This window comes from Centropristis striata, chromosome 12, assembly GCF_030273125.1.
Source record: "Centropristis striata isolate RG_2023a ecotype Rhode Island chromosome 12, C.striata_1.0, whole genome shotgun sequence".
Classification (NCBI taxonomy): domain Eukaryota; kingdom Metazoa; phylum Chordata; class Actinopteri; order Perciformes; family Serranidae; genus Centropristis; species Centropristis striata.
This window is the reverse complement of record NC_081528.1, coordinates 17,449,824-17,464,506: the sequence shown is the minus strand read 5'-3', so window position 1 is coordinate 17,464,506 and position 14,683 is coordinate 17,449,824. Positions and strand designations below refer to the sequence as shown.

At 40.7% G+C, this 14,683-nt stretch overlaps 1 protein-coding gene across 1 annotated transcript; it reads right to left on the bottom strand.

Annotated features, from left to right (window-relative positions):
* Nucleotides 1-454: 454 nt before the first annotated feature.
* Nucleotides 455-14,473, bottom strand: LOC131981392 (uncharacterized). Its single transcript, XM_059345665.1, has 5 exons — nucleotides 14,324-14,473; nucleotides 13,932-13,976; nucleotides 13,353-13,840; nucleotides 2,508-11,733; nucleotides 455-2,333 (listed from the first exon to the last, which is right to left on the bottom strand). The coding sequence occupies exons 3-4, from the start codon at nucleotides 13,608-13,610 to the stop codon at nucleotides 4,657-4,659; spliced, it is 7,335 nt and encodes a 2,444-aa protein (XP_059201648.1). The 5' UTR covers nucleotides 13,611-13,840; nucleotides 13,932-13,976; nucleotides 14,324-14,473; the 3' UTR covers nucleotides 455-2,333; nucleotides 2,508-4,656.
* Between the last annotated feature and the right edge of the window lie 210 nt (nucleotides 14,474-14,683).

Here is a 14,683-nt window from a genome sequence, read left to right as displayed (position 1 = left end):
TAGATGATAAAACAATCATAGAGCAAACTAAACATCAAAAATGTAAGGTTTCGGTTTACAGATAAAAAATATTTGTAAGAAATCATGAAATATAAGAATGTCATGAGCAGTAAGAAAAGCACTTAGCTTAATGTTGTTGATTCCGTCTTGTAGTTACCCTTCAGGCCAGGAAAAAATAAAGAAACAATATTAACACATTGTTTTCTTAGTACAGATAAACAATATATCTTTAGTAAATTACAAAACTACTGGATACTAATTTTATTTCAAAGGAAAAGAGTACTTAAATTTATTTTGTTGTTTATGTTGTGTTTCTCCTTATGCTGTTGGTGTCTCTTTGATGTTCCCCTTCAGCACAAAATCATGATGTAACCTTCTTTGCATGGTGTTCATCAGGTGTCACATTTATGGCAAAATCACAAAACAAAAAAAACAAATAGGAAAAGAAAAAAGGAGAAAAAATCATTAATTAGATGAAGCGACAAGTGCATTCAACCTGATGGTACTAGACATAGAACACAGGAATCAAGTAAGTACATAACTTTAAGAGCTAACTGTCATCGCTACAGGAGTGCAATATGTTGAATGAAAAGAAGAAGAGAAAAGAGGGTTTTTTTTTTGTTGTTTTTTTTGGAAAGGGAAAGGGAAAGAAAAACACAATAGCATTAATTCAGTGTTTTCTGAGTACAGATGAACAATATATCTTTAGTGAATTACAAAACTACTGGATACTAATTTTATTTCAAAGGAAAAGAGTACTTACATTTATTTTGTTGTTTATGTTGTGTTTCTCCTTATGCTGTTGGTGTCTCTTTGATGTTCCCCTTCAGCACAAAATCATGATGTAACCTTCTTTGCATGGTGTTCATCGGGTGTCACATTTATGGCAAAATCACAAAACAAAAAAAACAAATAGGAAAAGAAAAAAGGAGAAAAAATCATTAATTAGATGAAGCGACAAGTGCATTCAACCTGATGGTACTAGACATAGAACACAGGAATCAAGTAAGTACATAACTTTAAGAGCTAACTGTCATCGCTACAGGAGTGCAATATGTTGAATGAAAAGAAGAAGAGAAAAGAGGGTTTTTTTTTTTGTTTTTTTTGTTGTTTTTTTTGGAAAGGGAAAGGGAAAGGGAAAGAAAAACACAATAGCATTAATTCAGTGTTTTCTGAGTACAGATGAACAATATATCTTTAGTGAATTACAAAACTACTGGATACTAATTTTATTTCAAAGGAAAAGAGTACTTAAATTTATTTTGTTGTTTATGTTGTGTTTCTCCTTATGCTGTTGGTGTCTCTTTGATGTTCCCCTTCAGCACAAAATCATGATGTAACCTTCTTTGCATGGTGTTCATCAGGTGTCACATTTATGGCAAAATCACAAAACAAAAAAAACAAATAGGAAAAGAAAAAAGGAGAAAAAATCATTAATTAGATGAAGCGACAAGTGCATTCAACCTGATGGTACTAGACATAGAACACAGGAATCAAGTAAGTACATAACTTTAAGAGCTAACTGTCATCGCTACAGGAGTGCAATATGTTGAATGAAAAGAAGAAGAGAAAAGAGGGTTTTTTTTTTGTTTTTTTTGTTGTTTTTTTTGGAAAGGGAAAGGGAAAGGGAAAGAAAAACACAATAGCATTAATTCAGTGTTTTCTGAGTACAGATGAACAATATATCTTTAGTGAATTACAAAACTACTGGATACTAATTTTATTTCAAAGGAAAAGAGTACTTAAATTTATTTTGTTGTTTATGTTGTGTTTCTCCTTATGCTGTTGGTGTCTCTTTGATGTTCCCCTTCAGCACAAAATCATGATGTAACCTTCTTTGCATGGTGTTCATCAGGTGTCACATTTATGGCAAAATCACAAAACAAAAAAAACAAATAGGAAAAGAAAAAAGGAGAAAAAATCATTAATTAGATGAAGCGACAAGTGCATTCAACCTGATGGTACTAGACATAGAACACAGGAATCAAGTAAGTACATAACTTTAAGAGCTAACTGTCATCGCTACAGGAGTGCAATATGTTGAATGAAAAGAAGAAGAGAAAAGAGGGTTTTTTTTTGTTTTTTTTGTTGTTTTTTTTGGAAAGGGAAAGGGAAAGGGAAAGAAAAACACAATAGCATTAATTCAGTGTTTTCTGAGTACAGATGAACAATATATCTTTAGTAAATTACAAAACTACTGGAAACAAATCTTATTTCAAAGAAAAAGTGTACTTAAATTTGCTTTGTGATATGTTGTGTTTCTCCTTCTGCTGTTGGTGTCTCTTTGATGTTCCCCTACAGCATAAAATCACGATGTAACAGCAACATGAAGTCTATGGGGGGAAAAGGAATTATGACCAAAACAATATACAGTATGTGTACAGTTGATCAAATTAACAACAGCAATGATTTGTCGTGCGACTCTATACTTTTAACATATTATTTACCTCAATTTAGGAGCTGCTGTCCCTATCCTATCTGCATCACTGGAAATGTAGCCTACGTACCTTCATTGTAGTTGTTGGTGATGGGGATTGTTGATGGGTTGTGGAAATCCTTTTGATGGACAGAACAATACCACCTTAGGCCCCGTACATGCGGACTCTAAGAGATATTGAACTTCCTTGTTTGGCGAGTGTGGTTGAGAAGGGTCCAGTTTTCCTGTTTTCCATTTGTGATCCATTGATTTTGAACTTCCTTGTTTGGCGAGTGTGGTTGAGAAGAGTCCAGTTTTCCATTTGTGATCCATTGATATTGAACTTCCTTGTTTGGTGAGTGTGGTTGAGAAGAGTCCAGTTTTCCATTTGTGATCCATTGATATTGAACTTCCTTGTTTGGAGGGTGTGGTTGAGAAGAGTCCAGTTTTCCGGCTGTGATAGTTGTGGGAATCCTTTTGATGGACAGAACAATACCAACTTAGGCCCCGTACATGCAGACTCTAAGAGATATTGAACTTCCTTGTTTGGCGAGTGTGGTTGAGGAGGGTCCAGTTTTCCTGTTTTCCATTCGTGATCCATTGATTTTGAACTTCCTTGTTTGGTGAGTGTGGCTGAGAAGAGTCCAGTTTTCCATTTGTGATCCATTGATATTGAACTTCCTTGTTTGGTGAGTGTGGTTGAGAAGAGTCCAGTTTTCCATTTGTGATCCATTGACATTGAATTTCCTTGTTTGGTGACAGTGTTTGAGAAGAGTCCAGTTTTCCATTTGTGATCCATTGACATTGAATTTCCTTGTTTGGTGAGTGTGGTTGAGAAGGGTCCAGTTTTCCTGTTTTCCATTCGTGATCCATTGATATTGAACTTCCTTGTTTGGTGAGTGTGGTTGAGAAGAGTCCAGTTTTCCATTTGTTATCCATTGATATTGAACTTCCTTGTTTGATCAGTGTGGTTGAGAAGAGTCCAGTTTTCCATTAGTGATCCATTGACATTGAATTTCCTTGTTTGGTCAGTGTGCCTGAGAATGGTCCAGTTTTCCTGTTTTCCGGCTGTAATAGTTGTGGGAATCCTTTTGATGGACAGAACAATACCAACTTAGGCCCCGTACATGCAGACTCTAAGAGATATTGAACTTCCTTGTTTGGTTAGTGTGGTTGAGAAGGGTCCAGTTTTCCATTTGTGATCCATTGATATTGAACTTCCTTGTTTGGTGAGTGTGGTTGAGAAGAGTCCAGTTTTCCATTTGTGATCCATTGACATTGAATTTCCTTGTTTGGTGAGTGTGGTTGAGAAGGGTCCAGTTTTCCTGTTTTCCATTCGTGATCCATTGATTTTGAACTTCCTTGTTTGGTGAGTGTGGTTGAGAAGAGTCCAGTTTTCCATTTGTGATCCATTGATATTGAATTTCCTTGTTTGGTGACAGTGTTTGAGAAGAGTCCAGTTTTCCATTTGTGATCCATTGACATTGAATTTCCTTGTTTGGTGAGTGTGGTTGAGAAGGGTCCAGTTTTCCTGTTTTCCATTCGTGATCCATTGATATTGAACTTCCTTGTTTGGTGAGTGTGGTTGAGAAGAGTCCAGTTTTCCATTTGTTATCCATTGATATTGAACTTCCTTGTTTGATCAGTGTGGATGAGAAGAGTCCAGTTTTCCATTAGTGATCCATTGACATTGAATTTCCTTGTTTGGTCAGTGTGCCTGAGAATGGTCCAGTTTTCCTGTTTTCCGGCTGTGATAGTTGTGGGAATCCTTTTGATGGACAGAACAATACCACCTTAGGCCCCGTACATGCAGACTCTAAGAGATATTGAACTTCCTTGTTTGGTGAGTGTGGTTGAGAAGGGTCCAGTTTTCCTGTTTTCCATTTGTGATCCATTGATTTTGAACTTCCTTGTTTGGTGAGTGTGGTTTTGAAGGGTCCAGTTTTCCTGTTGCCGCTGATGCAGTTGGTGAGCCAGGATTTAATTTCAGTGAAGCAGGTGGTGAGGAAGAAGGCTGTTTTAGTGACGTTTTTGATGTGCTAGTTGAAGGAGAGGGTTTGATCGAAGGTGACACACCCCAGCGAATCCACTTTAAAGTCCTCACCAAGCCCTCCATAAGCAGGTACCCCCCTACCTGTCTCAGTTCCTCCACCAGCAAAATGTGCTGGTTGAAGGAGAGGGTTTTATCGAAGGTGACACCAAGGTTACGGATGTGAGGAGAATGGAGATATGCAAGTGCCTTATCCTTGGTTATCAGTTAAAACACAGTAGACGGGACTGTGATAACTGTAGTACGTTTGCAGTACACCAGATTGGACGCAGGTATGTGGTTGAGACACGTAAATGTGGTCGAGAAGTGTCCCGTTTTCTGTTGTTGCAGCTGTGATGAGTTGTGTATATCCTTTTGATTGAAACAACTCTTGTATTGCCTTTTTTCCTTTGCACAGGAGGTCCTCGTTGAAGTCTCCACAAACAACGACTGGCTGTTGATTCATCAGGTCCAATGAGTCCAAGAGGCTTTCCAAGTTTGGCAAAAAGTTCTTGAGACAGTAGTGTGGTGGTCGGTAAACAGCTGCAATGACGGTTTTGACTGGGGCCTGAAGTTTGACCACTACAAACTCGAGATCGGTCACATTGTGAAAGTACCTCCGAGCCTCTGCCTGAATGTGGCTCTTACAGTACACTGAAACTCCTCCACCATCTTTTGTTGCCATGTCTTTGAAGCTCGTGTAGGACACTTGTCTGCTGCGTGAAAACATTTTGTATCCTTCCAACTGGAACTTTGGGGAAACAAAGGATCCAGACAGATGTGTTTCCGTTATGCATAACACATCGGAAAGTGCCAGTTCATGGTGGCATTTCAGGTCCTCGATGTGAGATGGAAGTCCTTGTGTATTGTGGTGAACAATTTTGAGGTTTTGGGCTTTCGCATGTTGCAAGAGTGGTCTTGTGCACTCGAATGACGCTTGGTTCATATTTTCCATTGCAGCTGTGATTTCAGGATCAGCGTAGATTTTCTTTTCTTCAAAGTCCGTGATGTGCAGCCCTCCAAGTGACGTTGTCCTACTGAGGGCAACATATGACATTCCAGGCTCAAACACACGCTTCAGTGACACCACTGCCGACTCCATTGTCATGCCTTGGACTTTGTGGGCTGTGCAGGCGAAAGCCAACTTCATTGGGAATTGCCTTCGTACGGCTCCTTTTTTGGTCATGTTCTCCTCAGTTCTCTCAATGTAGACCAGGTTATCCGATTGCCCTTGGATCTTCTTACGGAATCTCTGTCCGGCGGTTGGATTGTCCAGTTGAAGTCCAATCATTGTAACTGTTCTTTGTCCGTCCTGCTGGCCTGTTACGATGTTGGCAATGGTTCCAAATGTGCCATTCACAAGTCCATCCTCCACATCCAGATTCCTGAGTATCATTATGCGTACTCCGTGCGCAGCTTGTATGCAGTCAGGTAGATCTCTTTTCATCCCTTTGAAGCCTCCAGTCTGGATCATTTCACCTGTGGTGGGGTCTTTGGCGTAGTCCTGTGCCTTAACGTTGACAAAATCCGCATGGAGAGCTGCTACAGTTGTCCGATTGTGCTCATCAACCTCTTTGTTTGTTGCAAAGATATGCAGGGCATCGAGTGGACAGTCCTTGATGTCGATCACAGTCTGGGTGAGTAAAGCTCTGTCCTCGTCTCTGAGTTCGTCTGTCTTCTTCTTCACCCGCAACCTGTTCAGAAGCTCTGCAAAAACAAGATCATCTTTCTGCCGCATGATCTGTGTCAGATTGACCATTTTGAAGTTGTCTTTCCATACGTCGAGCATGCCCTCCTCATACATGCACAGTGGTTTTGCTTTGCCAAGTGGTGGCAGTTGGTAGAAGTCTCCCACTGCCAAGACGGACATTCCTCCGAAGGGCTTCTTGTTGCCTTTGATCTGTTGAAATCTCCAGTGGACGTAGGCAAATAACTCCTTTGAAACCATTGAGATTTCATCTATTATTAGTATTTCCGCATTGGACAGGATTGCTCTCATTTCATCCAGTGCATTTCCGAGTCCCTGGTATGGTGGTTTCAAGCTTCTTGGTAATTTTAGCATTGAATGTAATGTCCTGCCAGAGATGTTGAAGGCTGCAGTCCCAGTAAATGCAGTCAGTAGCACTGCAGGCGTTGACATGTCTCCTTGGTCGCGGAATCTTGGGAGTTGGCGCAGAATCTTGGTTGCTTCCTCATGTATGCATTTGATCACATGTGACTTTCCACTGCCAGCTCCACCACTGACAAAATAAAAGAACTGGTCAGGATTGTGCCCCCAGACACGTTTGAGGCACCAGTCACGCACAGTGTAAAATATGGACGCCTGAGTTTCGTTGAGGCTTTGGTATAGCTTCCTCACAAAGTCCGGGCTAAGCTTTGGTGCCTCGATTGCTGGTACAGCTATACTGCTGGTCCGATCCACTGCAAAGTCTGGTATGTTGTCCACCTCCTCATTGGTATTTATTTCTTCTCGTTGGTTGATGCATTCCAGACGATCCACTTCCACCTCAGGTGCAAAGCTGTTCCACGCATCAACGACCACGCCTTCCTGTTGAATTTTTTCCAGCGCCTTGTCAATTTTTTCCCCATGTCCTTCGTACTGCTTCTGCTTGGCGTCGACCAGAGTTCGTACCTTAAATCCCCACGTTCGCCCACATTTGTAGAACTGTTCGTAGGTGGGGTATTCCTTGCTCTTCAGGTCATCATTTGATCTGTGTGGGAGGTACAGTTTGAGGAGTCGTCCGTAGAATCTTTCTGGATCTTTCTTTTCTGAGAAGCGAGCGAATCTAATGATGGCCGGCTTTCCTGCAGTTCTTTTTTGAATGTGTCCTTTGTCGTTCAGAAGGGGGACTGCATTTTTTCCTTTGCATTGTTGTCCATAGAGAGTCCTGTAGTGAGATGCAAAGTCAGCCAGACACAAAAATTCATATTCTTCAGGTTTTTCGGGCCTTTCTGCATATTTGTCCGGTAGGCCTGACATCCACACTTGTTCTGAATCTGGTGAAACGTCTTTTAACCTGCTCATAGGAAGACTCATCTTCACTGCATTGTCGTCGGTCGGGATGAACACCACATTTCGTGAGCACTTTTTGAGTGGCAAGCTGCATGTCCGTGCCACAGACTCTTGAGCGCTGACCTCTCTGTGTTTAGCGTATGCCTGCATTATGTGCTTCATTTCATCTTTCTCGTTGACGTCCATTTTCTTCACATCACGAATGACTTGATCCAGGAAGTGGCTCATCTCATGTTCCGGCTTTGACACATACGACATCATGTACATGAGACAGCTGTACTCGTCCAGCACAAATTGGATGTCCATGTTTGCGTTCCATGCTCTCAGCAAATCAGCATTGTATCCATTCACCCAGCACTCCTTTGGATGACGTTTCAGCAGAATGACATTGCTCACTGTTAGATTTTCGACGTGTTTCCTGTATTCCTGATAGGTGAGGTTGCATTTTTCCAGCAGCTCAGACAAGTTGTTGAATGAGGCATTTGGGTCACTAATGAAATTCCTCAGTGTTTGTAGCTTGTCCTTGGCCTCCTTTTGTCTCTTCAGAAGAGCTGTTTTCTTGCTCTTGCTCTTTCGTTTTCCCTTTTTGCCTTGGCGTCTGTTTTTTTGGCCACTTACCTGTTGCTGGTCATCACTGTTATCATGATGATCATCTTTTTCATCATCTTCATCTTCATCATATTCATCTTCATCTGGATAGCTGATGACGGTCTTGTCCATGGGTAGTTTTGGAAACCCAAATCTGCACAATACATTGCCTTTCTTGCAGGATTTTGAATGGTTCCTGCTGTGGACTTGAACCTCTGATACGATTTTGTGCAGCTCTGGGTCTGCATTTTGGTCCGGCATCTGGCATGTGATGTACTGGTCGATGAACATGATGACTACGTCGTCATCTTTGTCTCCATACTCGGGTGCATCTTTGATCCAAACCAGCATATGAATGTGAGGACTTCCTCTCGCTTGAAATTCCACTCGATAGAAGTAGTCCTCTACTTCTCCAATGGGCTGTGCAGGGGAAAGCAACAGATCCGTCATAAGCGCGTCAACTCTTTTCTCAAACAGCCGCATAACAGTCACAGGGTTGCTTCGAAGTATCTCGCATTTGGCATTCCAGTCCAGCTTTGAAAAGTCAACTTGTTCTCCTTGTTGAGCTTTTACTGCCTCTATGACCTCAGGCCATCTCATTTCAGCCGCAGAAAATGTTAGGAAGAATGTAGGCTTTCCCAACTGCCTGACCATAGCATTCATGTCTTTCAGTGCTTTTTCCCAGTATGCTGGAGTCCCTCGCAGAGGTTGCATGAAGCGTGTTGCGTCCCTGTTTGTGATTAGTTTTTCCACCTCTTGTTTATCCTGAAGCATCTTGCTGGAGATTTTGCGTCCATCTCTCGTCATCGGCTTGCCTTTGCGCATTTGGATTGACATGCTGTTTGTAGCCATGTGTGTTTCTGTCACAAATTGCGAGAAGAACAGGTAACACTGGTCGCTCGCAAAGCGTGTGTCAACACAGAACAGTCTCGCATTAAAGTACTTGCTCGGTGACAGTTTGTTTCTCCTGACCTCATCCAATGTGTTCTGGCCTGTTGGGAACTGCACAGGGAAGGCCATGGCTTCAAGTTTTGGTATGGCAAAGAAGCCAACAGGTTTGTTTCCTTGGGCTGGTGCAACACTGAAAATTCCATCTCCGTAAGATAACACTTCCTGTGCTATGTCGGGTGGCTGCATGCAAGAGTCTAAGATCAGACCAGGTCGAAGTTCCTCTTTGTCTGGGTTTTGCAACTGGTCAGCCTGCTCACTTGCATCTCCATTGTCCTGTTGTGTCTCTTCTTCATCATCTTGGAGACTGTCGAATGTAGCAGTTTCATCAATAGATACATCTTTGTATTCCGAATGGATGTCCTTGAGTGTCCTTAGTCCAGCTAGCACATTCTTCATGTTGACGGTGAAGAAGTACTGATGTCCTTTGTACTTGATGCGCCGTTTCAGTTTCACTTTCAGTAGCTGGGCATCACTGCTGGGTCTTGGGAGACAGTTCACTGTAGCTTCTACTTCAGAAGGCACACACACAACAGCACCGTGTACCGCTCTTTGCTGTCCTTTTGGCAAGGCAATGATTTTTGCGAAAGGTAAGATCTTTGCAATCAGCTGTCTCTCGAGTACATTCAGTTCAGCCAGTTCTGAAGGAATTGGTGCCAGCTCCAATTTGTTTGCTGCTGCAAGAGATGGCATGTTTCCTCTTCTCAGGTGGCCATCACAGGTGTAGCAGATCCACTCCTGCATTCTTTCAGATGGCATGGTACAGGTGGACGGGCATCCCATGTCACAGACGTGAACATACTTACCAGTTAAACAAGCAGCAGCCACATCACTGTTTTTGTTGCATTTTGCTCTGTTGCATCGTATCACTTGATTAGGAAACAGAGTCCTGTGGCACACTGTACAGACATAGGTGGGTCCTTGCTTCGTCTTTTCCCGGAATGAAGATATGGCAGCCTCCATCACAGCATTGATCACACGCTGTGGTTGATCTTGGGGCATTTGACTTTGGTGGCAGTTGATTACAGTCCGTCTGTATTTCTTCTTTATCCGAAGTGCACGGTCCAATTTGAAACGGATGTGAGATACAGGATTTGTTGTGAACTTACCTCTTCTGTGCTCAGCACAGCGCTTGTTGTGTTGCAGCCTGAAGGCTGGGTCATTGTGATACCTTGTTTGGTTACTTTTTTTTGTTTTTTGTATTTTCTTTTGCCTGTACTCCTGGTCACATGCATACTTTGATGCGATGTAAGCCTTGCATTTTTGTCTGTACTCCTGGTCACATGCATACTTCAATCTGATGGAAGCCTTGTGTTTTTGCCTGTACTCCTGGTCACATGCGTACTTTGATGTGTTGGAAGCCTTGCGTTTTTGCCTGTACTCCTGGTCACATGCATACTTTGATGTCATGGAAGCATTGTGTTTTTGCCTGAACTCCTGGTCACATGCATACTTTGATGTGATATACGCTTTCTTCTTCTGTCTGACATCAGAATGTGTATTATACCTCTGGGCCATGTATTTTTTCCGTCGAGTCTGAAAATCCAGATCTGTCATGTATCTTCTGAGACTGTACAGTTTCTTTTTGGTTCCAAGACAGGGATCAGCAGCAGACAACAGCTTTTGCTCTCTGTACTGACTGTCCTGCACATATTTTGTTTTCACAGCCTTCAGTCTTTTCATCCGGAATTCTGAACAGTGGGCATATTTCTTTTTTTCATATTTGTTTCTTGAATTGGTTTTCTGTGCAGATGTAGATTTGTCCTCTGTCTTTGTTTTTGTAGTTGCTCTGCGCAAAGCTCTACGTCGCCTTTCCTTGCTCACTTTGGACAGCTTTTCTTCTGCATCCTGGACTTCCACATCATCTTGTCGTTGTGGGACATCTGAAGTCACGTCTGACTTGGTTTCTTTGGTCTGTGCCATGGTTTCTAGTTGAGGTACCTCCACGTTGCTCTCTGTAAGTTGTTTTGTGGCACAACTTTCTGGTGGTGGTACAGCAGGACTTTGTGTGCTCTCCACATCATCTGGTTGTCCATGACATTCACTGGATTGGTCAACGCTACGAAAAGACACTGGCACAAACTCGTAGCTGGCATGGGTACCACGGCTGTTAAACAGACTGTTCAGGTGATTGACAAGGTCACTTAGGTGGCTGAAAGTCAGCATAATAGCAGTTCCATCAGGGTAGGGCAATCCTCTTGCATTTCTTGAATGAGAATCAAAGACTCCGTATCTTCCTGATCCATCACGGAACACTCTAATGCACTCTGGAGATACAATCAGGGTAGCATGGGTGACATCTGTGGAGAGAGACTGAAGCTGTGCATCCAGAGGCAACCAGCCACCAGGGTTTCCTTCTTGGGCCTTCAAGCATCCACATCTTATGGGAGACATGCGTACATCGTAGACAGTATTGTCCGTTAGAACTTGTTGTGGCATTTCCTCAACAGTCAGGTGGTCCTGAACATATCGGTCCTCCAACAGTAGCTGGTTTTTGATCCCGACATAGAGTGAGTCTCCCATCTCGAGCACTCTGTCAAGGTTGGCGGTGTTGAACGGTGATCCCTCGTTGTGGTAGGCCAGAAATGTGAGAGCAATGCAGGTGCACTGATGATTTCTGCTGAAGACGTGGTATCTGTCATCACTCTGACTGTGGCTCGCCCTCACAGAGAAAATAGGTTTTCTCCCTCTTTGCTGTGTCTCTTCAATGTGAGGTTCTTTGTGTGGCCAGTGGGGAAGCTAAATAAAGTGGTATGAAGAATTATTATTAATTATCCTATTACAACAATATTTGTCACATAATTATTGTTTTTGTTTTTTTCAAATAATTTAATTAAAAAAAATAGAATGTAGTATAAATTACTTAAAATTAGATTAGAATTAAAATTTAAATATTTCACCAGAAATTAATTTATTAGACACTTGGGCTTATTAAGGATGTTTAATCCATCATTTCAGGGCTGTCACAAATTGTTTTGCTTCATCCAAGTTTATTATTATTGTGTGTCGAAATCTACATTTTAATGTCATTATTTGCGTTTTAGAAGATAAAAGTAATGTTAATTGCAATTATCATGATGCCATTGAAAATAATAAAATAATCATTCAAAGGCCTTGATAATCTACCTTCAGTCAGCTTTCTTTGAGCAAATAAATATGAACCATTTATTTCAAGATTTCATGTTTTTTTGTGTGTTTTTTTTAATGTGCTCCTCTCCGGGTCGTGTCTAAATATTAAGTCATGATTAGCAAAACTATCGTATAATTTTGAAGCCTAAGAAGCAATCAAGTATGTCAATTCATGTAGTTGTGTATGCAGATAGCTATTTGAAACGTTGGTATCGGCATCTCACATGCAACCTTTAGATTCATTTTTTTGTTCCAGACTTATCTTTTCTTTTCTCTTTGTTTTTACATTATTTCATATGAAAAATACAATGTAGGGGGTGGTCGGTAGCGTAGTGGGTTACGCAGGCACCCCATGTGTAGAGGCTACAGTCCTCGCTGCAGCTGGCCCCGGTTCGAGTCCCGCACCGGACGGCCCTTTACTGCATGTCATTCCCCTCTCTCTGCCCCGTTTCCTGTCTCTCTTCAACTATCCTGTCCATTAAAGGCATGAAAAAGCCCAAAAAAATACATTTAAAAAAAAAAAAAAAAATACAATGTAGTATAAATGATTTTAAATGAGATAAGAATTTAAAGTAAAGAAAAGAAAAGATTTCATCTGAAATCATTATATTAAAGATTTTTTTGTTTTATCCAATGTGACATGAAGTTTATTATTGTGCTTGTGGAAATCTACATTTGAATGTCATTATAGTTATATTTTAGAAGATAAAACTAATGTTAATTGCAAAACTAATGTCATTGAATATAATGTTGATGTCATTGAAAGGCGTTGAAAATCTACAATCGCTTTTTTTTTGTTTTATGTGCTTCTCTCCGGGTCAGCATTTGCAAAACTATCGTTAAATTTTGAAGCAACCAAGTAGATTGATAGTTGTGTATACAGACAGCTTTCCCCTGAGACGCCGGTGTTGGTCTCTTGCATGCAATGCTTAGACTTACCTTCTCCGCCCCCTCCCCAGAAACAACAATTACAAATCTCACAAAAGTTTTGTTAATCTAAAAAGTTACCATTAAGATGTAACCTCTCCTTGGATGGAAGTGTGTGCAATGGTTGGTTTGAAAAAAGACTCAAAAGCTTCCTCTTTCATGGCTGTTGTTATGTTTAGTATTATTGCATTAAGTCATGTATTTAAATATACATGTCATGTTTGTTGAAATGGAATACATACAATGTTTTGTGTATCACTTTGTGCAGAATTAACAAGTGAAGATTTTTTTAAAAAGCCTACCTTTTCAACTGGTGAGCAGCTGGGTCCAGAGGTCATCCAGCTGCTCTTGGACTGTGGGGGTGTCTGGATTTTCTGAACCTTGTAGACTGGAGAAGGAGTTGTGGGTGCGTTATCCATCATCCACAGCCGGCTGGTTGACGGAGGTGTCATTTCTAACCCAAGGTCGGAAGTGGTTGGGCTAAGTTGGGCAGGATCAGCAAGGTCGAGACTCGTCCAACGCACTTTCTGAGCGCGGGATCGCTTGCCCTTCCTCGGCATTTTGGAAGCAGTGGTCTTCCTTGTCTCACTTGGACCCGTAAAATATACAATAGCTTGTACAACAATAACTCACAAAATGTAACTGTCCCTAGACGAGCATAAACAACTAACAAAACTAACTAAATACTCTTCTATAAACCTAACCTACTCCTAACCTAACCTAAATATAAATGTGCAAAAAATATGAAAAGTTAGCTTAGTCTGTCTTGAAGATCCTGGACACAGGAAACCTGGAAAAGTCAGAAAATACAGTGACTTCTATGCTATATATTGAGGACCACATGCTGAAAAATCTGCATAATGTGAAATACTTACCGGTACTCTGATGTGAAACAACAAAATGGTGATGGCTTCTCAGGTTTTAGACTACAAAATAAATAAATACAACATGTTAATGAGACAGCAATACTTAATTAGATGAGTTTGACCGAGCGTCAACTAATGAATGAACATTATTGTTACCAATTTCTTTTTACTAGTTACTAATTTTTGTACTATAATAATAATCTATACCAATAATCTATTTTCCACCACTCTGATTTAAAAATAAATAAATAATACTAATAATATTGATTATCCCAAATACACCGTTCCTTCAGATATATTTGTATATCACTATACATGACATCACAGAACAGTGGTTGAAAATTCTTTATGAATAATAATTTCAGTGTTTCTCAACATTACAAAAGCATTTTTTTTAAATTGCTTACCTGAAAAGGTGAAGACCAACAACTGAATGCTGAACGTCAACGAAGAACTGGATACTCAAGTCTCTTAAGTGAAGTGGTGGAAGTAGTGTTTATCTAGAACAGGATGACAATGTGTTATTTATGCTTTAAATAACTGAATAAATGTATCACTTATTATTATTATTATTATTAAAAATCAGTATGAAGCTGAATATAATTATTTGAATTAAATACACACATAGCACATCTAGAAACATATCAAATAGTGTTGATTAACCCTCCTGTGGTCCTGGGATCCTTTTTGACCCCAAATAATTTTCATCTTACGATCAAATATAGGTTAACTTTTATAGAATTGCTTGAAATGTTCAGCATATGTGC